At 37.4% G+C, this 24,713-nt stretch overlaps 1 protein-coding gene across 1 annotated transcript in view; it reads right to left on the bottom strand.

Annotated features, from left to right (window-relative positions):
• The window catches only part of LRP1B (LDL receptor related protein 1B), a 762,836-nt gene that overhangs the window by 337,462 nt on the left and 400,661 nt on the right, over positions 1 to 24,713 (bottom strand). Inside the window, exon 7 of the mRNA XM_075092828.1 lies at positions 11,763 to 11,925. Within this exon, the coding sequence (XP_074948929.1) occupies positions 11,763 to 11,925 (163 nt within the window). The remainder of the gene's footprint in view (positions 1 to 11,762; positions 11,926 to 24,713) is intronic.

Raw genomic sequence — 24,713 nt, 5'->3', positions numbered from 1 at the left:
AATTGACTCTGCTTCCAAGGCAAGGCTGACATAGTCGGGTATTATGATAGGTGAAGGCCTTTTAAACGACTTATTTAACAACTTTGTAATCAAACAGGAGAAAAAGAAATTTTGTCAGTAACTCGTAAGGACTCAACTTCACAGAAAAGCTGCTCCTCACCCACAGCGTTCATAGCCTTCTGCCCAGCGCAGTAATTAGCCTTCTCAACCACAATAGGAGAAAGCTGCTCATACAGCTTTATAGAGGCAAAACTAAATGGGACTTTTAAACCTATAATTCAATTGAAGTCTTTGTTAAAATCAAGGCAATTCTTACAAGGCAAGGATGCTGCTTGTGGACAGGAACTTTTAGAGATGTTCCACTGTGCATTTTTAATTTTGGAATTAAAATCCTTTCGTGCTCAGTTTTCAGTTTCTCTTGCAGTAAATCCTACCACCTCTAAAAGAAAAGGAAAAAAAAACCCAGACCAAAACCCTAAAATTTTATTTTTGACCCTTTGTGCTTAAAATCTCTCCAATCCCTTCAAGTGGGGAAGCAAAGCAAAGTGTTGCTTTGGTTAAGTTTCAGACATACTTTTAAAATAGCAACATTGAAATTTTAGTAAATATATTTATTCACATTTATTCTTCTATTATCCCATTCTTTGACATTATGAGCTCATAGGAACATGCACGTATTCAGCCTCCTGGACTGAGGAAGGGTAACATAGGGCAAGGATATCCCTGCCAGACAGATATCATCCTAAATGCTCCTAAAGACGGAGATTACAATTTTTACATGGATCATATGCTAATGTCTCCTGAGCCTTGTAAATTTCTCTGTTATCTATCAAAGTCTCTGCTAATTAAAATGATCTTTTTCATGTCCTTTCTTTAACGAGGAGAATAATAAACCACCTTTCTATTTAACCAATCTTTTATAGAAGTTATGGGTTTTTTTCAACCTTCTCTTTTCTAGATTAGACTACCACAGTTCCTGCAAGATTTGCACAGGCCATGGTTTTCCACATCTTTTATTTCTTATTATTATCTCCAGATTTCCTCTGGCTTTTCTATATCTTCCACCAAAAGGAAATTGGTCACATTTCAGCTGAGCTCCAGCGAGGCATGCTCACACGGCTGAGCATAACAACGAGGGCGCTGCTATGCAAGAAACCTCACGAAAAATAACTTGGAAAAACAATACAAGGAACCAACTGTAAGCAGCCCAAGAGATCAGCAGTTTCCATCAGGACGATATTGTCGTACAGCTGATGAATTAAATGAATGGGCTTCATAATTTTTGTAAGTTGAGGTGAAAGAAGAGGAGAAATGACAATGGTTTTATACTTCAAAACCTTGCATGTATTGTGGTTTATTGTCAGTGAGGAGGGAAATGAATGGCATGACAATGGCGCATTAGAAAACCTCTGCTGTACACAATTTTGAACTGCTACAATACAAAGACTGGTGTAAAAACAACACTAAGAAATGTGTGGTCATCACTAGGAAAAAAAGATTTGGGGAACTTTATAACATAATACATTAGCTGTGTTAAACACATGAACTTTTTGAATTAATTTAATTTTCTTCATGTTGTAGAAAAAAAAATAAAAGCCTTTCTCTCTCTAAATATATAGACACACACTTACACACACACTCACTAAGTCCACAATAACGCAAGTACAACTTAAAAACAAGATGGGTCCTAACCAGTTATTTTCAAAGATATTTCTTCTGTGTTTCTACTCATGCAGTGCTTTAATTCATATCAGAACCTGTCTTCACAATAAATGACCTTACAGAAGCTGGTTAGATAATAAGACAATTAGCTAATAAAAAAATATAAAGGGAGAATTCAGATGGACATGAACATAATGTGTATGCATTATAGAGCCTTAAACTTCCATTTATATTCTTGTTCAGAAAAAAAGTGGCCTCAATTCTCTCCAGCTTAATTGCTTTCATCTTGAAGAAAATCACTGATAGGGTGATTTGAATCATGTAGCCTTTGCCTGGACATTTCAGTTATTTTAAAAAAAAATTAGTACTTCAAGATTTCCATACTAGGCAGAATAAAATGCCCATTTTCCACCTCCTTCACAAATAACAAATTGTAATTCATAGATTCATAGCTATTTCAGTAAAAGATGAGTGTTTTGATCAGAAGCTTAATTAGCTGAGGACTGAAGGACAGGGATCTGAGGACAGGCGTCAGAGAAACTACACTAATTACACAGAGACAGTTTAAAACAGAAGTGAGAGGACACGCGTTGCATCAGCTGTGAAATGCCCGAAGCAAACTAACTCAAGGAGCTTTATTAGCGTTGTTGCAGTTCGTGTATTCAGCTTGGTTTGTTGAGACAGTTCCAGTCGTTAGTAACCAAAAGCACCAGGGACACCCCATAAAAAAGCAGGTTTGGTTGACAAAGATGCTGTACTCAGATGACAGCTGAGTTCTTCAGGCGGGTTCAGGACAACCTGACCCAGGTGAGGGAGGTGTGATGCCGCATCCAAGGTCCTCTGGACCAACTAGCCGAAAGGCGACTTTTGATAAGTGAAAAAACTTTTCCCGACTTATAAGCTATCTCATTCTTTTCCATTTTTTTACAAACAACAGCTATTTTGTAATTTCACTGATGTTTTGATATTACCACTGATTTCTTTCTATTATTATTGACACTACTCAAATATTGGTCCTACTAGTAGCAACAACTAGTAGCTACGAAATCCATTACCAGACACAGGGCGCATAAGAAAAAAGCTTACTCAAGGTCATGTTGCAATGGATGCTTCATCAGTGCTATATCAGCTAGCTTTTTATTCTCCGGCCAGTAGTAGTGATTATTAGAGAATACCATCGCACAGAACATCGGTAAGCTGTTCTACCAACGCTGCCAGGGTTCACTTTGCTAACTCTTTCACAAAGTCGTATGATCACTGGAAAACTATCTTTTTTATCACTCACAGATTGTCATTGCTATTAGTACCTGTTTTTTTTTTCTTTGAATACTACTTGTTTTGGGCACCCAGTATGGTACATCTTCAAATACATACAAAAGAGTGGACATTAATTGCAATCAGCAATTATTAATTTCAGTAATATTTGATTAATAAAAGGGTATGCACAATAGCAAATGTACTCACATAATTACTTGAAAACATGCATGAATCAAACTTGTTCAAGCTTATTCTATTTTTATTGTCTTGATTATAGTAGTCACTCAGTCAGTTTGACCCAACTCTATAACCTGATGTTGTTAATGAGTTCCCTTTTAATGCGGTTAAGAGATGTGCTTGATATTTGATTCCTTCAGTTTCCTCAGTGACTGCGAATACTTTTCAGCTCTATTAGCTGACTTTTTCATACAAGCTTGTCTCTTTCTCTGTTCATAAATCCATTAATTTTTTTTTTATTGAAGAAAAAAACATTATTTCTTCCATTTCCCGGTTGCACATGCATGCAAACTCATATGTTATTTTGGGAAAGAGAAGAAGTTACCCCTAGTTCCTTCTTGTCATTAAGAGCAGCAGCCGCAGCAAGGTCTCCTAGTGAGCAGATCTGTGCTGCTGCACAAGGAACAGTTTCAAAGGACATTAGGTCCAGAGGGAACTGTAAAGGTGACAGAGTTTTATGTCTCGGTTTAGTTAGTTAGCAGCAATTAAAAGATAGTATAGCACAGAACTGGAGGCAATTTTCTGAAAACCTGAGAAGAGACCAAAAAAAACCAACACTTTTTTCCTAAATGTTTAGCAACCATTTGAGCTAAATAGCTGGCAACAAAGGCAAACATAATTTTAAAAGGTTTTTTTTTTTTGTCTGATTAGGTATCTCTTCTCCTCTCAGTTATTTTAGCAGCACTAGTATACCATTTCCAACTGTTCGCAGCCTGCCAGGGGTTGTGGAGGGGGAGGATAAGCAACAAAATCTGTATTTTTAATGAAAACTTTCATATTATCATTAGTTATTATACAGTTTGGGGGGTGTTTTTTTGGTGCTTTTTTAACGAAAAAGATTCTTTTTCAGGTCACCTTTAAAACTTTGTAGAAGTTAGTGTGTGTTATATGTATCTTACAGCTCTTTGAAACTGCTTTGTGACTAGAAAAGGAACTGAGCTCCTTTAATAATGGCATGTTATTAAAATACTAATGATTTTGCTGTTTAGAAGTGTGCTTTAATGATTTTAAGACTCCTCTTTGATCAGCAGAAAATGGTGACAAATCTGAGAGGGGGAAAAAACAGTCTTAAGTCTTGGAGATCTCTCCCAAACCATGTGACTGCTATAAAAGCTCAGAGAAAAGAGAGTAAAAAGAGAATAAAAAAGGCAGCAGACAGTAAGTGTAGATGTTTTATTTTTGCCCTGAAAGCCTCTCCTGCCTAAATAACAATGAAGCAAATAAAGAAAAATATATACTGGTTTGACCTCCCCTGCTTTTTGAATTTCTTCTCTCTTCATCCCCTGTAAGGAACATGATCTCCTCATTGCTAAAAAATCCCTCAACTTTCTCCTTTTCCTTCTCCAAGAAATCACTCAAAATCCAATTGCCATTTATTGCCTTGTCAGGGCATTCTGCCAGGTCAGGCTGATGACTCTTTTCTTTCTCTCTGCCCACCTAAGCAACCCCTTGGGTACCACACCGTCGCCAGCTACTGTCTAAGAACAGGCAAGAAGCAAAAGGCCGTGCCCCTCTGCAGCCCGGCCACGGGGACCCCCTTCACTGGACCAGCTATACAGGAGAAACAATTCAACTCAAATAATTTGTAATAAATAAGAAAGAAAGAAAGAAAAGAAAGCAAAGAAAGAAAAGAAAGAAAAGAAAGAAAGAAAAGAAAGAAAGAAAGAAAGAAAGAAAGAAAGAAAGAAAGAAAGAAAGAAAGAAAGAAAGAAAGAAAGAAAGAAAGAAAGAAAGAAAGAAAGAAAAGAGAGAAAGAGAGAAAGAGAGAGAGAAAGAGAGAAAGAGAGAAAGAGAGAGAGAAAGAGAGAAAGAAAGAGAGAAAGAGAGAGAGAAAGAGAGAAAGAAAGAGAGAAAGAAAGAAAAGAAAGAAAGAAAGAAAGAAAGAAAGAAAGAAAGAAAGAAAGAAAGAAAGAAAGAAAGAAAGAAAGAAAGAAAGAAAGAAAGAAAGAAAGAAAGAAAGAAAGAAAGAAAGAAAAGAGAGAAAGAAAGAAAGAGAGAAAGAGAGAAAGAAAGAGAGAAAGAGAGAAAGAGAGAAAGAAAGAGAGAAAGAAAGAAAGAAAGAAAGAAAGAAAGAAAGAAAGAAAGAAAGAAAGAAAGAAAGAAAGAAAGAAAGAAAGAAAGAAAGAAAGAAAGAAAGAAAGAGAGAAAGAGAGAAAGAAAGAGAGAAAGAAAGAGAGAAAGAAAGAAAGAAAGAAAGAAAGAAAGAAAGAAAGAAAGAAAGAAAGAAAGAAAGAAAGAAAGAAAGAAAGAAAGAAAGAAAGAAAGAACCCAAAAAAGTAGAGGTTTAAAATAGATATTTGTAATACTTTCTCTAATGTCCAAAACCTTGAAGCGCTCAGCCCAGTTTGCTCCCCTGAATGGGGAGGGGGATCTGCGGGGAAGCAGAAGTGCCCCCTCGTGCAGCCCAGGACCCCGCCTTACTCTGCTGGTGTGTTTTGTTACCCATCCATTTACCTTATATTATGCTTAACTCACGCATGGCAAATAACATGTAAATGCAAACTCTATTAATTGTGTCTAAAAGCGCATTTAGGATTTGGCGTTTTTGAAAGATACCGGCACAGAAAAGAAGAAAAGTGAAATTACTTCCAGTAAAGTTGATTCGGAAAGGTCTCTCTCCACCTCCTCATCGGCTGACTTGCTCTTTTCTGGCTATCACAGTTTTTGCAATACAGGATTTCAGGGCTGGCCTCAGGCTTTGTCTAGTCAGACGCTCCATCAAGACTTTACCCATGAAAAAGTTCCTCTTAGCTTTTTTCTAAGATCCCACCAAGTAGGATAGCTCTTACTGGCTTACAAGTCTTCCCATGCTGCCAAACAGGTTGAATTCTTAGCCCAAACTCATTCTATTTATATCTTCACAGGGGGAAAAGAAGAAAAAAGAGAAAAGGAAAGGGAGAAAAAGAAAAGGAAGAAAAAGAAAAATGGAAACAAAAAGAGAAACAAAACAAGAAAGAGGAAAAGAAAATCCTCTTTGTCCTCTTAAGGGTTGTTTTCCATCCTCTGGCATGGCTTTTCCGTGCCCCAGGCACTATCTCCTGCACATAGCTCTCTAGCAAGGAAAACATTTGATCCCATAATGTGTAAAACCTTTCCCATTCCCTTGGCTTTTCACTGTGAACTGCTCAGTGGACCTTACGTTACATTTCAGTCTGTCCAATAAACGCACACATCCCCGGAGAATAATCATACACAGCTTGAGTAAGAATACACACAACAGCAGCTAATCATTCTGGATGAGAACAGGGTCCTCGTGGCCAACCTCCAGCTTCTTCCTCTTACGCCTACCAGAATTGTTTCAGAAGTAGAATAACTATACAAGTAAAAAAAAAAGATTAAAAAGCAGAAACAACAGTTTCTTATGATTTTCTAGATCTTCTCTCAAATACAGTATCTTAAAGATTCTGCTCAACCCTGTCCTTACACAGAAGGCTCCATTTCAAAATGTCATCTTACCCCTTGCTTTCTCCTATTTTCTGGAATGTTAGACTGAGGTGAATGTCCCTAATATGTTTCAAAAATATCATTATGTAGTTGTTGTTGTTGCTATTTTCATAATGTGGCTTTGATTTTAGCCACAGAAAAATCTGTGCTCAGAGTCCTTAGAATTAAAGAGGAAGTTAATGGAATAATGTTTTTATCTTTTTTCCTCAGAACAGACTTCTGAGGTGAGGAAGGGGAAAGCTTAAGCTGTTAATTCTTCCCTTGTTTGCCTTGTTCACCTTTGTGGATCAGAAAGGTATCACCTGATTGCCATTAAAATACAACAGACTTTTTTTTTTTTTTTTTTTTTTCTCCCTGTTGTGCAGTTGTTGGTTTTTTTCTTCCCTGACTTATTAACATGACCAAGAAATGGTACATAGCACCATAACACATTAATAGATGCTGTTCTTCTAACATCCTCATATCACAATCTCTTCCTGTATGCATTTACAAATGCTGTGTGAAAGAAATAAGCAAAGCTTGTGGGGTTTTTTTTATTATTTCTACAACATAGCAGAAGGAAAAGCTGATTAAAAGATTTATTCAAATATTTACATGACACACTGTTGCAGTATTAAAGTGTGAGCTTGCTCCTTTCACAAATCTCTTGAGCAGTAAGTCTTTTCTCCCCATTGTTACTAATACAGCTTTTAAATGGCAGTTACAAGTTTCAATCACTTGAGCCTCTAATTGGGCATCCTCTCCGATTCTTCTCTCCCCTCTCCTCTTCTCACCTTGCCTTAGAGCGATTCACGCAGAAGGTGCCTAACCCATGTCCTCGCTCCCAGTGCTTCTCTAGACTTTGCCCCGTGCACCCTCCCGCACGCCAGCGTTGCTCTGCACATCCTCTTTGTCATCTCACCCTACGCGCCCTTTCTTTGCCCATCTCCTTACGTTTGGAACAGTTTTGTAAGAGGGTGCTAGACCAATACCCTCTGCATTTCAAACGTTCTCCTTAAAACTCATCATTTTCCATTAGCCCATGAAATATAGTAGAAAATGATGATTGGCATCCCAAATAGGATCAGAGCTGTCATTACAAGTCACACATTATTGGAACCAGGAGTAGCCCTGAGCCACCAGCCCGATCTGCTAGCCCTGCCTTTCCCCATTTCCTGGCATTCCCAAAGAAACCAGAAAATGGGTCCGAGCATAAATTGAGACACTCTGATATTTGTATTACTGCATGTATGGTAGATGTCTAAGCAGTACGATTGGGACTGAACATTTTAAGTGCTCTCGTTGGGAGGGAACCGCAGCGTGTTCCTACTGCAGGGCATCTCGCCTTTGTAAAATGTCGCTATACATTCTCTGGTGCCATTGTGGTGCAGTGGAAGGCAACGCTATAACTTAAACACTGGCAGTAATTAAGTATACTTATTTACAGTATAAATGGGCAGATGTACACAGTTAGCAGTGCATTCCACAATATTCATCCCTAGTGCTCCTGAATGCATCCAGATACCAGATAACTTAACATGTACTTTATACTCCTTATTAAATACAAGGAGATACTGAGACATTTTAAAAAAAAAAAAAAAAAGCCTTTTTTATAGACATTTAGGTGGTTGGTGGCAGAGTTGGGAGAGAACCTAAACCTAATCTATCCTCTGGTGAGTTTTAAATGTATTACCTTCCCTATCATATATGTAGGGTGATCAAAGCCTCATGAATATGCAAGCTGATCGCCAAGCTAGCTGGAATCCCTGAAAAAGTCGTTCCCCATGAGTACAGCAGGCCTATACTGAAGACTTCATCTAGAGATAAAATCTTTCTATCTCAGCTCATATTTGTTTCATGTGACAGTCCTCAGCACCGTCATCAATTTTACACCATTTTCAAGGACCGGTAGGAGTAATAGCTTCTGCTTCTTGACCACTGAAGAAAAGAAGTCCCATATTAAAATTTATCAAAACCATGAACTGCAGGCATAAGGAGCCAAACATCTCACTTCAAAGACATTTGATAGATAACATATTAGTGCAAAACAATTTTTCCTCCCTCTCTCTTTCTGATTGCCACTTTATTATATAAAAGCATTGTTCTAGCTTTTCCTTCAATACATGCTTCACTTCCAAGTCTGGACTCCGAAGTACTCACAGGGATCAGCAGAGGCAGAACCGTTCCCTCTGGTAATGGCCTCCCTAACACAGGCCTGATACTTACACTGTGTTACTCTTAAGTGAAAATTAGTTGACGTAACAGATGAGCATTAGTACTGCAAAACCTCTAACTAGGTAAATTATTAGTCAGTTGTTTGGGGGGGAGGAGGTTTCATTTTTTTCCTGAATTTTTAAAGTGGTCTTCCATTAGGCATAGTCTGGAATAACCAAAAGATGAAACAGAGTTCACCCTGATGAAAGCACTGAAATCGTAAACCAAAGGAACATGCTTCAATTAGAAACATAACATGCTTGTCCAAGAGGTATTTGAATAGCAGAATCTTTCTTCTCTCAGTTTAAAGTCCAGTTTTAGAAAAATAAAATAAGTTCTTTCATTCAATTCACTCATTCAGTGCTCCACTTGCAACTTTTTTTAGTGTGGATGCTTTTGTGATTCTTTAAATAAAATAAAACCATCAAGCTACCTAGACAGCAATATCATGCTAATGCTTTGAAACAGAAATACGTCTCAACTACTAGCAGCATAAAAGAGCAAAAATAAAGCAAAAAGTTACCAAAAAAAGGGAACAAAACTTTTTTAAGTAGCCAGAATGCCCTTCGATGAAATAAGCTTAGTAGCTCAAGTTCTATTGTAAACTGATAGAAGTTTGTATAAAGCCATCACCATTAAACATCTAACAAAACTTGCAGGCAGAGATACAAAATTAATCACACGTAAAATATATTCTTGAGTGCAACGAGGGGAACCATTTGGAATTAAGAAATCTTCCACTGGTGCTTCAGTTGTCCTATTGATAAATGCAGGATTTCTGGTTCACGAAACAACTAAATGCGTAACAGCAGAGATGTGTACGTGTAAGAATAGCAGGGCTTGACCCTGTACTACTACAAGAAGTTTATCATAGACATAAAGGCTTGTGATCAAGCTCTGAATTCCTTAGCACAGGAAATGGTCTCCTCTGTGGGAGTGTACCTTCAGCTTGTAGAACGCTGGAGTGTGAACATACTATGACACAATGCATGTTACAGGGGCAAATACCTTACAATGTAATTACATTTAATACCTTAATATGTAATGCTTACAGGAGATAAAACCTCCCAGAACTGCCTGGGTTTCATATTCATATTAAAAAACAAACAAAAAACAAAACAACAAAAAACCCCAAACAAAAACCACAAAACCAAAAACCAACCACAAAACCCATAAAACCATCAAGTTACCTAGACAACAATATCATGCTAATGCTTTGACACAGAAATATGTCTCAACTATAAGCATGAAAGAGAAAAAATGAAGCAAAAAAAAAAAGAAGCAGAAATGACAAAAAAAAAAAGGGAAAAAACATTTCGAAGTAGCCAGAATGTTCTTTGATTTTCTGTTTCTATTCTGTACCAAAACCCCATCACTGACAAGTAGAACTAATATATAAGTTGGGGTTTATCAGTTAAAATGTATGTTAGACATCCGATTAGCAGAACAACGTATGTCAGATAATTAATAAAATTGCCAATAAAACCAGGAAAGAAATAACTGCTGAAATGAAAAACATGTATTCTGAGAAAAAAATTCACTCACTGTTTCCATCATGAAATAAATTGGTATTGCTGCATGAAGAATCACACAGTGAAATATCATAATCAATTCTGGTCTTTCCTACAGGCCAGCACTTATATCTACACTAAAATAGACACTATTACTCTGGTATATGGCACTGAAAAAGGCAACTAGCTGAATAAGAATGGTTTGTAGCTAGCAGATAACAAACAAAGGAATAATAATCCTTCTTTACCCCTCCCCAAAGAATCAAAGGGTTGGATACAATTCTTACATCCCTGACAGATAAGATTAGCTAATGACAAGCTCTGGGTTCATCTAGTAAATCCAGCAATGAATATACGAGCAAACGTATAGAAAAAAGGCTGGTGTTGGCAAATTTGAAAGCTTCAAGTTCTTTCAGATCAGAACTTGCAGAAAATCAATTTATACATGAAATTTTACTTTTCTTTTAAAACAACTCTGCAGTCAGATCGAGTCAAGCTTGCCATCTGCTGCAGATAGAGATACAGCTATATTCAAGAATTACATTATAAAACTTCTTTGTAAACTTTACATGCAAGCTGTTCTTGTCAGAATTAAAGTCATTGTGATAATGTACCTTAGTATTCAATCAGGCTTTAAATAAAGAGTGACAAAAGTCCACATATGGGTGACAAGCTGTTCTACAGTAAATATTTTTGTATTTATTGAGAAGGGGCTTATGGCAGTTTAGGACATATTCTATCAGGCATTTCAGTCTAAACTACTTCTAGACTAATAACAGCAAGATAAAACCCTTGTTCTAAAATCCTCACCAAAATTTTAGGTTTTAAATTAACTTGATCCTATTCCTACTCCTATTTAGTTATGCTTTTACTTCATCATTTACTTGAAAACTTTTCCCAGCTGGTGGCTGTTATAGAATGGAAGACACTTAGTACTCTGTGTTTTAAGCAAGGCTTGGCTCCCAAGTCATGCGGAAAGCATCACTTTCAGGAAGAGAAAAAGTAAATACAATGTAATTTTACCGTTACAGCTGACCCTCTAAAGCAGAGTAAAAATTCTTCCACTTTTGTTTGTAAGTAAACTTGTTAAAGCCATTTCCAACATTCCTGTAACTGAGGGGATACAGTATTAAAAAAAAACTCAAAAATTCCTTTTCCACAAACTGTAGCTAGAAGCACAATTTACCAAAAACCAGAGGCAAAAAAAATCTTATGACAAGTGGAGATAAAATTGTTTTTTCATTTTCTATTCCATTTTGAGAAGTTACAAGGCACACATTGCAATTAATATAGTTAACTCTTCGCTACGGGTTCATCACACATTACTGTTCTGTTATGGCAACTATGCAAGTAGCTTGATACAGTAATGAAAAAATAGTTTTTAAAACTGATGAACGAAACAGATATACTATATGCAGTCACAGATGAGCACACATCATATAAGATAAATCATCTTACCCTGATGTTGGATCAACAGCTATGGCCTTAGGGTTGTTAAGATCCAGCTCGATGAGGGTAATGCACACTGATCCGTTCTGGTTGCAAACAAAGATCCTGTCACTGACGTGATCCACGAAGTAAAAATTTCCGGTGATCCAGTCGATTGCTATTTGCTGTACATCTGTGAAACAAAAAAAAAAGGGTAAAAAGCTCAGAAGTGGAATTGCAATACAAATAACTGACCTGCTAGCTGCTTCACCAAGCAGGTGCTCTGCTCCGTTAAAGAGCTCAAGCTGTTTTTACATTTATTATACGGTAACTCATAAGAAGTCCAATTCTCAATACACAAATATTGGTAGAGAAAATTTTTCCTTTTTAAGTACAGAAGTCTGATTGCAGCTTCAAGGACATGAAAGGTACACATTTTAGAGCTCTCTTAAATATTTTAAATTTTGTCATTGTGAAATTTTTATGGTTTGTTCAGAAGCAACATCACCGAATGATGGTGCATCTGTGAAACAGGGGTCCGAAATGCCGACGGTAGCAGATCGCAGTGGGGAGGCAGCCTCTGAGGCCACTCAAGTTCTGAAGTTACGGTTCTAGGATGTCTATTACGCCATGGGGATGCTACACCGATAAAGCTGAGAAAAGTTTATTAGTTACGTTCAAAGGAAACTAAAACCAGATGATAAATAATTCACAAAACTTCCAGAAAACTGAGGCAGATATGCATGCCTAAACCCACTATATGTAGTAGCAGGCACGCGTGTGCATGCGTTCATTTTCATTTAATTTTTTTTTTTTTTTTTTTTGGTAGTTCTGAGAAATCTGGATGCTGCCAGACGTCTGATTCAACCACCACATTAAGCAGCATCAAAGTAACCGTCTGCATGATACTTAACACAGAGAAGTTTCTTAGCGATGAAGCCAGGAGCTTGCCTTCTCAGGACACCAGGGCAGCTTCACAACTACCTCACACAAGTGATTTAAAACAGTCCTTTTTCTTGGGGGGTCCTGGAACCACTTTCTGTAAATGTCTTCTAAATCCTGCATCTTTCTTCCAAGTCAATCTACCTGTCCCTACATAATCTTACTGTTACACTTAGCAAACATAAAAAGAAGCACAAAGAACATAACGTTAAGAATTCTTTACTTCCTATTCTCACTGACGGTACTGCACCGAAACCACCCTGTAAGACTGAATTTGTTATTCTTAAATGAATAATTCAATAACAATATTCCCTCTTAAATATTTTCAATGTTAAATATTAAATAGTTTTTATGTTTAAAATGTGTATTCATAATATTACAATAGTTTCAAAATACTGCTAACAGAAGTTGCAAGTCTTCCATTACGACAGAAGCCAGATGTTATAAAATATCACTTCACACAGTAGCTTTTTTTGTTGTTGTTACTTTCGGTTTTTCTCTAACGCCCTTCAAAAGTTGAATTTTTAGGGTTTTTCCCCCACTCCAGCAAGAACCTGCTGCTACCGTCACATACATGCTGCACTGGAGAATATAAATAAACTTGATTCAGAAAGAAATTGTAGTCATTAAAGTTTTGACAGTAGCAGGGCTTATGAGTCATGCATTTGCTAAATAGTTAAAATAGACATGGAGACTCATGTGTTGTCCTTCAAAGTACAGGTAACATAAACAAGATTTACTCAATAAAACATCAGGAACAGTTTCCAGCTGTATTCCATCTCAGGCATCCCATTACACAGTTCACTGCTGACTCTTCTATCTCAGATTTCTTCCCTTCTGCTATTCATTTTCGTTTTAATTCAAAGCGAATATTATGACTCTTCCCTTCTGATAGCTCCTATTACAAAGATATGCTGCGCCAGAATAAAGAAATGCTCCATTTAGCCCAGTATCCAACCTCCAGAGGCGGCCAATGTCAGGTGCGCTATGAGGCATACGCGAGCACTAATATATTTTAGACAATGGGGAGCAAAAGCATTTTTTTTTTTGCCTTGTCCAAACAAAATATAGGACACATTTTTTAAAATATCAGAAAAACTCTCGTCCCTCTGGAAATCAGCAATTATTTAAGCATTTTCAATGTGTCTGCTTTCCATTTTCTGAAGTTGAATTCATGGAATTAAAGGTTTATGGCTCACTGATTCAATGAGACTTTTGAAAATTGAACATAGGCTTCCATGTAATAGAAGCAATTCTGAAAACATTATTTATAAAGGATGAAAGTTACAAAAGGGATTCAATTTTAAATATTTGTAGAAATAAAACTAGTAATTAAACTCCTGCAGTGAGAGCTCTGGAAGATCGCTATACATTGGGAAGTGGATGAAAAGGAACACGCTTAAGTAGCAGCCCGCTGGAGGAGGGTACTGTTTTCTTCTTAACGTGTGGGAAACGTACCTATTTTTAGATAAATGTGATATATACCTGAAAGGCATGTCACACACAGATTATTAGATCTGTTAACATAACAATACTACATTTATAAAATATGTTGGCTGTATTTTTTCCTTAGTTATTCATTAACATATCTCAAGAAACGGCATAAAACAGGTTCTTTATATTAAAAACAAGGATAATTAATTACAGGTTGTATTAGGGATGACCATTTGCATCGAATAGTTAAAACTGAGATGGCTCAGCAGCTCCGGGAAAAGTGAGACATCCAGAAGAAAAGTCACACCATAACCTTTGTGTCAAAGGCTTCAAAAAGCATTGGTAGCTCTTAACACCAATTTACCTGTTTTCCCTTCCCCAGCAGGTTGTCTTTGGGAAGGGCATAGAGGTACCAGCAGCACAGGCTGTTTCAGAGACTTAGGCTCATTACAACTGCATTCCCCGAGAAGCTGTTCATTACAAAGCATGCTATGCTTAAGGACTTAATCATAGAGTTTCCGGAAAAAGCTGCACATTAATTCACGTTTTTTCTTCAGAAGTCTACTGCATGAAATGGAGGAGAGATCTGCCCCTATGCCAAGAACACTTTCCTCAAAAATAGGCGTTCTGGGGCAGTACATCACTGTAATCCAGTAATTAACCTGGACATTCAACGCACAGTAGCATTATGCAAATTTAACGGTTGCAAACATGTTGTGTATTGTAGATACCATTGATCTGGTTTGGGTTTTGTCTTTTTTGTAGCGTGTGCTTTGCATGAATTGGACACATCCAGTTTCTCACAACAGAAGGAGGTTATAAAGAATTCTCCTAGTCTACTTTCCCATAAAATTATATTCTACATGAAGAATCCACTTAGCTAGCAGATAACAGTTTTTATGAACCAAACTTTTACTATCTGTGGTTGTTTAGCTACGCATTAAGCTGCTTGGAATTGCTCTCCAGTTATCACACAAGTTGAACGCATTGTATTCAAGATGGACCACCTCTCTCGACTTTAAGGGAAAGAACGTGGCTTCTATCAACTTATATACTTAAAATTTTCCTTGCTCTGAACAACACTGCAATAAAGACAGCCTGAAAGGACTTGGAAGTCTACTCAAGACAAAAGGTGCAACAATTTCATTGACAGCTGCTATGTGAAATTAGAACCATGATTTGTTTTTTCTCTTTGGGCATGGTTTTGGACCTTGATCTCTCTATATATAGCAATTCAGTATTGTTTTTTGCTTGCATTTTCCCAAAATTAATGTATATATTTGAAAATGTTTTAAAATAATCTTTATTTCTTTATTTTTTGACACAAAATGTTGGGGGTTTTGGTGTTGGGTTTTTTTTTATCTTGCAGAAATTGTTCTTAAAGGAAGAATTATTTTGACTTACCCAAAAAGCTAAAAAACAAAGGTACTGCTTTGTCTCCCATAACCCATATACATCTCTTCTGAATGAATATAACATCCAGACTTCCATACACAAAGTATTCTGGGCTTGCCTGGGGGAGGTGAGAGCAGGGGAAGGGGTGGTTGTGTCTTTAACAATAAAAGAGCATGGGTGGGCAGGTACCCTGACTCCCCACGATTGCAGCCTCGAAACCACAGCTGTGGGGAGGGAAGTGTTTGCTACTCCCACCGCACCAAAACATCAAGTGTGTATTTTACAGAAACCTTTCCCCTCTGCAGAGAGCAGCTGAGCGTTGTCACAGGTAGTCAGGCCTGCTAAGAGTCACTTGCTTAATTTATTGTATTTATTTATTCTATGAGGATAGTGCAACAGTTGTTTGGACGGTTGGCCACATGTTAGGGGAATAAACGCTTTGGAGAAGCAAGAGAGGATCGCTGTAAGAAAACTTTCAAGAGCTTAACATTTCTGTGATGAGCATCCTAACACATGGAAGATGTCAGCATAGTCCCTAACGGCAGTGCAATATAGGAGTGCAAGGGTGGTACTGCTCAAGCGCTTCATGCCAGGAGGAGTCACCTTCTGGTCCCTCTTTCCCCAAAGGCACATCTGCAGATCTCCTGGGCATGTTCACACCCACTTACTCGACAACCTGTTATGTCAGTAACTGTTTGCCTCTGGGGCTCGCTTTCATAAACCAGCTTGTAAATAAGTAAATAAGAGTTTGCTTCATTGTATTTTGACTAAGGCAGCATCTCCTGCTTCCTGCTGAGTCAAAAGTGGTGAGACAAAAACAAAGGTTTAAAAAAAAATCTGGAGGCAAAACCATGAAAAAGGAGATAACGCAAAAAATAAGCAAAAATGGGACAACATATTTGAGACATTTTGCCTTTACCTATATTTTCTCAGTCTTCAGGGTGTATTTTTTCCACATATATGCATTTACTTCACCACCACTAGAAAGATGCTTTGATTTTTTGACTGAAAGCTGAGATTTTAGCAGGTGAGGCTTTGTGAATTGTGTAAGGTAGGTGAATTATAAAAGTGCCAGGCATGGACAAACCCGTTTAGTTTAATTTACTATCTATTTAGAAAAAGCTAGACAAAATTATATATTTGCAAAGGAACCAACAAATTTTATTCCAAAGACAAACAGCAGTTTGAGGATAGGTTTTTTGCCTCCACCTGAGTAAAACGACAAGTTTTGAATAAGAAGACAAACAGTAGCAAGCCTTTCTTTTTCTAAAATAGCCAGTATTGGTGAGACCAGGTAAATAGTTAAAACGTTAAATGACAGACTGTGAAATCTTGCAGAAACACTGCCTTTGCTGTGCTTCTCTTCTGAGAGCAACGTTCCTAATTAGCAGGCCAGACAACCTTATACTGACACTGTGGCTTCGGAAAGTTAAGCTGGCATAGATTTTTCTGTGCCCCTTCCACTGACAGCAATTTGCTGTAATTATGTCTGCAATGCCATTTAAAAAATAAGATTTTTATTAAAAATGTCACCATTCAATAAGTTAGACACACTGGTGTCTAAACTTATAATAGCCATGTCCTGAGTGATTATTGCCTATGTTTAAGAATGAAAAATCAAACGAAAAATATCCATCTATCTTTTTCAAATGACTCATCCCCAAATATCTAATTCCTTTTAATTAAATCAGCCTTCTCAGATACTGTTTGCAAAGAGTATAATGCAAAACCTAGAACATACTAAATTTAAATAAGCGCTTTAAAGCATCCAGACTTCAAGTTCCTCAAAGAAAAGAAAGCTTTTCCTCTTTTTTACTGAGTAACATAATTTAAATTTCAATAAATTGGGTTATTGTAGAAAATACAGTCGGTTTTCTTCCAACCCTACAGGATATTAGAAGACACTGCTTTAAAAGCCTATAAATGTAAACATTTAGACAACAGCAGTTTTCCCGAGCTGAAGAGTTTTTTAAAATATGAGCCTAATCTAAGTATTATGAATACTTAATGAAAGCATCCTGGTAGCTCACGAAGACACCTAGTCCCTCAGAGACATAGTTTATCCAGTCACTCAGAGATTCAAGCATTCATCTTCCAACCATGTATGGAAGAGAACATTTCAGGCACGTATTCCGTATGGGCATTTCTCTTTCTGTGTAAAATCGGACTTTCATCCTTCTACTGGACGCAGCCCACTTATCAAGAAAAGAAGATCCAACGCCTGAAACTTCAAGCGATTTAGGAGTTTCTAAAATTAGCAGTTCCGTACCTTTCAAAGGATGCTATGAAGACTGTGACACGGTCTGGCCTACAAGATCCCTGTCAGTCCTTATATTTGCGAATTAATTTGGGAACACTGATGATAAGAATTGGTCATACAAGCCAGTTTTGGGGCTTCAGAAGCAATACAGAAGATAGCTGTGTACATTTGCTGCTCAGCTCAAAATATAGTCTTAGCCCACCCGGTGGCCCTGTCCTACCTACATCTTGCCTTGCAATAGTCCTGTTGTACACTTCTAGTTCTACAGAAGCTAGACATTTTCCGGTTTTCTTTATGGCTTTGTTTCTTAGGCTTCTATAAGGCATGTCACTACAGATGGAAGTCAAGCAACAGGGTGTCATTAAGACATGCTATACTACATTGGCTGAAGTTGGACATCAAGTTGGTACTGAGGGAAATGCAGGTTTAACAATAAACTTCTTCCTCCCATTGGGAGCCCAGGGACCTACAGAACAATAACAACAACAAATCACCTCTTCCTCTTCTAAAAACTCCCCGTTACAGAGCATTCAGAGGAAATGTGATTATGGCAGACCCAGGTATGCTTGGGTCTGTGCCTTTGCCAGGAATTTTAAAGCAGGGTAGCAAAATCTGGTCCTATATTTTTTAATATCTTTCTTCTTTTACTTGGTTTATACAATGATTCTACCACACAATTCATCAACTTTCTGGAATGAGTAAAATGAGTGAATTTTTCTGATATTGGGTCTTGGGTCACAGAGTTGGCTGTGATGCAGCAGACTAAATGAGCAAGGAAAATGTGTGAAATAACTTACGAATGGCCTTACCTTTTAATTCTGAGTATTATGATTCCTATAAGGGGTGAATTTTCTAACATCAATGTCATGACAGAAACAAGTAAGAATAGTCAAAAACCATAACGTTTCTAATTTCTGCATGACTGAGTTTCAAACACATTGCCTTGTGATTGTAAACTTGTAATGGGGTCCCAGTAGCCTGCATACATGCTGAACAACAAAGACAGATTTATAGAGGTACATAGCTATAACAGTCTCTTTTTTTTTTTTTTACTGCACATTCAAAAGCTTCTTATAAATCTACTGAGACTGTAAATCAAACCCAGTTATTTACTTCAAAGCAGGTAAGTCATCCACTGTTAAAATTAAAGCATAATTCAGCCGCAATAGGCATCCCATCAAGCATGTGGACTAAGAGAACTGCTGCGGGGAAAACGGCGTGGCTACATTAGGCTGTATCATTTGCTTCGTTTAACCACCTTCCATCAAAGGCAAAAGTCTACAACCTTCCACCTTCCTAGGACTGCCTGCTGCACGTATTATAAACTCCATAAGCCATTGTCAAAGAAAAATAAGGTCACTTAAACGTCTTCCCAGAAAGACACTACGCAGTACATTATTACAATTTTACAGTTATGTTAAGAAAATATAGAGTTACTTTTGCAATACAAAGTATTTAAGGAAAATGACTTCCAGAGGAAGTTTGAACAGTTCAGTACCAGAGGTAGGCAGTGGTGCTTTAAGGAATGCTTTTGGGGGGATAATGTAGAAGTAAATTACCTTCGTCAGCTCTTAAAGAACATCTATGGGAACGAAGGAAACTCACAATGCACATTTTTTGTAGAAGGTAACATTTGTCAGACAACATTGGTTCACAGGACCTGCAGTATGCTGTGGTTACTTGAAGGTAAAATGCAGGTCATAATTTTGGAGGATAATTTCATTTCAGCCCGATATAGTTCCTATACTTGGCAGTAATAGGTTAGTGGCTGGACTCGATGATCTTAAGGGTCTTTTCCAACCTTAACGATTCTATGATTCTATTAGCAATATATGCCCTAGACAATATGAATATGCAGTATATGACATAACCTAGTGCTATAAATCATTGTTTCTTTTCCCCAAAGGGGATCATTACGTGCAATTTTAATCAGAAGGTAATACTGACCATAGACTCTTTCATTCTGATATATTGATATATTCATACTGGGCACAGAATTCTTTATCTTCATCTCAAACATATTAGGGGAAAAGGAAAAGACATTACAGTTTTGAAAAAATTTTTGCTAAAATAAATTTTATTGCAGAACTTGTTTGCAATATAATTAAGATCTGCATAAGGAGTCCAATTTAAATCCATCTTGAGAATTATGACTTAGTACTAGAAAATTTTAAAATATCTTCAATTATAAAAAAATATAACCTGCACAGCTAGCAAATATATCTCATTGTTCCACATAATACCTCTGAAACAAAACCATAGCAGGTACCTTACCAGATGAGATAGCCTCTTTTTTTAGGGTTCCTGAGGAAAGAAAAAGAATTTGCTTCTTATATTAAAGGACATTAAACTGTTTTCTTCTTCTTTCCCCTCCCTCCAAGAGGAATCACTGTCACCAGCTGATGCCGTCAGTGTGCTTGTACTCCTACAAAACACTCAAAACCTCTGTACAGCACCCACTAACATCACTTGCCTCGTATCAGAGTTTGGGCAAGACAAATAAAACCCTTCATGTCTATGAACCCTGACTGCCAACTGACTATATCGAATGCATGCTCAGGTAATCATCACCTCATTCTCCCTTGCTTCCTATCTCTCCCTTTTTTTTTCCCCATCTATTTATTACATCTTTTCAATATCAAAACAGTATCTGTGGGAAAATAACAGAAGATTGGCAAGGAGGATTGTAAACATGCTCTAGCCAGGACTGAGCTCATGGTGCCTACGTCCCCCCACCTGCGTGTCTCTGCCTGGGTCCTGTTTCGGGGATCCCCCGGTTTGCCAGGTAATGAAAATAAATTTACTCTTTGCATTTCACCCATGGTTTTGTGGTTGTTCCTGTGTGCTGCCTGTGCCGGCTCACACGGTAACCCGTGAGAAGACGACTATTGTTTATTATATGTGACCTGACCAACAAAGCAGACAACGGCCCAGGCTTAAAATACAGGCATCATTGATGCACTTAAAAAATAAAAAAGAAAAAAAAGGTCTTTTTTCCTTGCTAACTTATTTCCAATAATGCAAGAAATATGAACAAAACATGGGTTTAAGAGTTACGCGTGAATTAGTTTTCTATCCATTTTCAACCAGGCATCAGGGCACTGTTTTTTTATTCTTTTTCTTTTTGAAATTTTTTATTTCTATCATTACTATAACGGTGGGACCCAAGTATTGGTCTACCTGAGTACTATCTTAAAATGGAATATCACTGCAGATTCCATTAAACCACTCAAATAGCTGTTGCTTCCAGTAATATGGCTCAAACTCAATGCTCTTATATTTGCGGAACTTGAACTTTGCTTTCAGAAAGCTTCCAGCCCTTTCCAAAACTAGCCACTTCAGAAAGATATGAGGCCATAATCCCACCTCTTCTGCACTACAGAAGCCTTGTGTACTTTGTGCTAACTCCTTCCACCTTGTGTATCCCCTATCATTTTAGCATTTCAGTTCTTAAACCTCACAGCATCCCTATGCCGTATGGAAATACTGTTATTCTCATTTTACATTTAGAGGGGAAAAGACAAGATTACTTGCTAAATGTCATCCGGTAAGTCTTGGGAAAAACAATGGTCTCCTGACTACCACCATATTGCCTTTCTTTCTAAATCACTGCTCCTTTCATGTAAACAGTAAAAAGAATTTGTCCCAACGCTGGCAAAGAAATGAATGCGCCTTGCATCCCTCCTCCACGCCCCCTCTGCAACGTACGCCCTTGTCTTCCTTGCAGTAATTTTTTGTGCCTAGCCTAATGTCAAATTACTTGTGCGGTCAGTGATGCCGCTGGCAGCAAGATACACAGCGTTAACGCTGTCAAAGCAGGAGGACGGCAGTGGGTGCTACCCAGGCTCTGCCTTCACCTTACCCAGCACCCTTCCGGCCAGCAGTCGGCTCTGCCTTGCGCGAGGCTCTCCAGACAATTTGACAGTTCATGCAGAAGAGTATTTCAATTCTTTTCAGAGCAGCTACCTTCAAATATTATTTTTTTCCTCAGTCTACTTTATGAAAGAATAATTGTCTGTCCAAGTATATGTTTGCAAAAAGGACACACCTCCCACCCCACCCCCAAACTCAAACTGTGACCATTTATTTTGGAAGATGCAGAACATGGATTACGGTGCATTCACAGACTGTTATACAATACGTTTTTCTACTACTTCATCATACTTAAGTTGCCTTTTCTCAGTGGGTCCGTTTCTGAAGCAAATGAAGTGGTTATGATTATTTAAAACAAGTCTGAATTTTCCAACCAGTTGAATGGACTCAGTGACTAACCAATACAGCTGCCAAAGAGTCTTGAAATGAAAATACACATTTTCAGTACATTCATAACTGGAAGAGAAACAGCGCTGATCTTTTTAAACACAATATATAAATATAAAAATAATTCCCTATAATAAAAAATGGAATCATATACTTAAGTGAAGTAGCAACATACGTCATGCAAGCAAATCCAAAAATGCCAAAAAGAGCAAGAGTCTCTGGAAGTGCAAATTGTGGCAAGTATCCCACACACTCCTCAATCAGCTCATTATTTTTGCTTACACAGTGTGACAGAGATTTTACGCAGTTACACATGCAAGACTATCCAAACTTTATCACCAGCTCGAGAACTGTCATGGTGAATGCCTAACCCAACACATCAAACTGCAGCTGTTCTGTGACATGTTGATAAAATGCAGCGCTCGGGCTTTGTGCAAACAGACCAACCCTTTTGCATATTCTGTCCTTCTCATTTAATGACTTACAATGATTATAACACATTTTTCCAGAACTAAGGAATTTAAATAGCTTAAGATTGGCTTTAGCAAAAGTGCTTTACGATGCTTAAAATATTTTCTACATGTAATTTTTCAATTTCAGAGTAAGTGCTTTGGTAAAACCACCATTAAAAATTGTAAAGCCAACCCAAGATTTTATTTTATTCAACCTAACTGACAAATTGTGAGGAAGATATGATTTGTTCTTCCATTTTATTTATTTTATAAAAATGGCATGATCCATAAGGTTTCAGCATTTCAGGTTCTACTCCAAAGCTGAATTCAAAAGAAAGTTTTAAATCACATTTTTTTCAAAATAAGTAGAAATCCACAAAGTAAGTTTTGTGGATTCAGAAGACAAAAATATTTCTGTGAACTGGAGGTAATGCTTTTTGAGCTAGCCATTGCTTCTGTTGTTGAAAGAAGTTAACAGCCGAAAAAAGAAGTAATATATTAAACTCCCAAATCAGCTGGCAGTTGTAATTTGCCATGTCCACCACAGTGCAAATAATAATCACAGTTTTATCAACTTTTGCAAACATCCAGCTCCTCTTTCTGTAGGAGCTCCTGATAAAGTACTAAGTAAAGAGCAAGCCCTTTATTTTATTCTGACCCGCGCAAGCCCTTTGGAGTACCTCGTCACCGACTACAGTACGGCACAGAAATACCCAGGGTAGGGAGTACTGAAAGCAGACTACCCAGAGCATGAAGTCATATAGCTTATATAATTTCCCAAAAAGCAATGACAAAGATGCTGCAACTGTATTTTATTTTATCAGATACGTAGTCTCTGATTTCAGCTTCACTTGGATCAATGCAATTTTATATTCATTTATGAAAAGCATGATCTTTACAATTTTCCCTGTAGCAATACAAAGCATTAGATCAAAACATGAGTTGCAAAACACAACAATTAGTAGAGGCCACCAGCTATATCACAACTCATAATACTTGTGTTTTTATTGTAATACTCTTTTCATTGCATAAGATATATAAGCAGAATATTTTTTTCCTGATGCTTCCCCAAAAACATGCAGCAGGCAGGGTTTTTGCATTGCTATGCATCTGATATAGAAGGGCAAAGTCATAGTACATGTGACGAAGTCCCTGACCAACTCTGCCAATTCACTATCGGTCACTTCACTGATGTCCTGTAGACTCAAGTCTTTATATCACAGATACAGCACAGTGCATTCCTAAAACTTCTCAGGCTTTTTGCTGAAAACATACTGTTTCCTAATGGGCTTCACTATTGGCTAAATCTCTGTCTGGGATGGACTTGGTTCTTTAGTTGCTCAGCTTCATAACTGGTAGCATATTTTAGTATGAAAATATACTACCGTTCAACATCATTACAATGATGTTGGATATAAGCAAACAGTACTTTGGGTTTATAGTTTTTCTGTTGCCTTCTTTCCTATAAAGAGACAGGTACTTTTGAAGAAGCCACAGACTTTCCTTTTTTAATTTTATTGCAGTGTTGGTGTCATTTGTGGTCTATGCTCTGTGTCTCAGAGAAAAGTCTTTAGGAGGCAGAAGAACTAAACTTAATGCCATGATCCAAAGTACGTTGTGTAAAAAGAAAGGTTTCTTGCCTTCTTCAGTTGACTTCAGAGGGGTTTTCTGGATGAAGTCTGAATGCAATATTTGCATTAATAAATTAATATCTGGAAGTAAGTGGCAAATACGCTGTCAATTAGTCTAATTGAGGGAAACTTGATTAGCAATGCATGTGACATGAATTTAAAAGAAATATCTGAAATATCTCCACTTAGCTATATGATTAAAAATGTGAAATTTATAAATAAAATAATAAAGTACCAGTAGAAAATGCAAAACAGTTTATGCATATATAATTAGTTGATGGTATCTAATACTAAAATATTAGTCAAATATTTTATCACCAGTGAAGACAGTTTCTAAGAGTGTGTGCCTGAAGCCTTGAGTTCATAACCAACCTTACCAAAATGGGCAGGTTACACCTATATGTTTCCTTTGTATCTCCTATGTACAGAAAGAAGATCTTAGAAGAAAGGCAGAAGACAAGCCTCTGTGAATGCTGAGGACAACCCAAGAGCCTGAAAGCTGTAGCATAAAGATCAGAGGACTTTGAACAGTTACTGTAGCTAGGCTCTAGCTAGTTGCTCAGATCCTGCATAGGATCGGAAGGGGGTACCAGTTTTGGTTGTAAAA

Source organism: Phalacrocorax aristotelis, chromosome 5 (genome assembly GCF_949628215.1).
Source record: "Phalacrocorax aristotelis chromosome 5, bGulAri2.1, whole genome shotgun sequence".
NCBI classification, from domain to species: domain Eukaryota; kingdom Metazoa; phylum Chordata; class Aves; order Suliformes; family Phalacrocoracidae; genus Phalacrocorax; species Phalacrocorax aristotelis.
The sequence above is the reverse complement of the archived record's forward strand: the minus strand, read 5'-3'. Positions and strand labels throughout refer to the sequence as shown.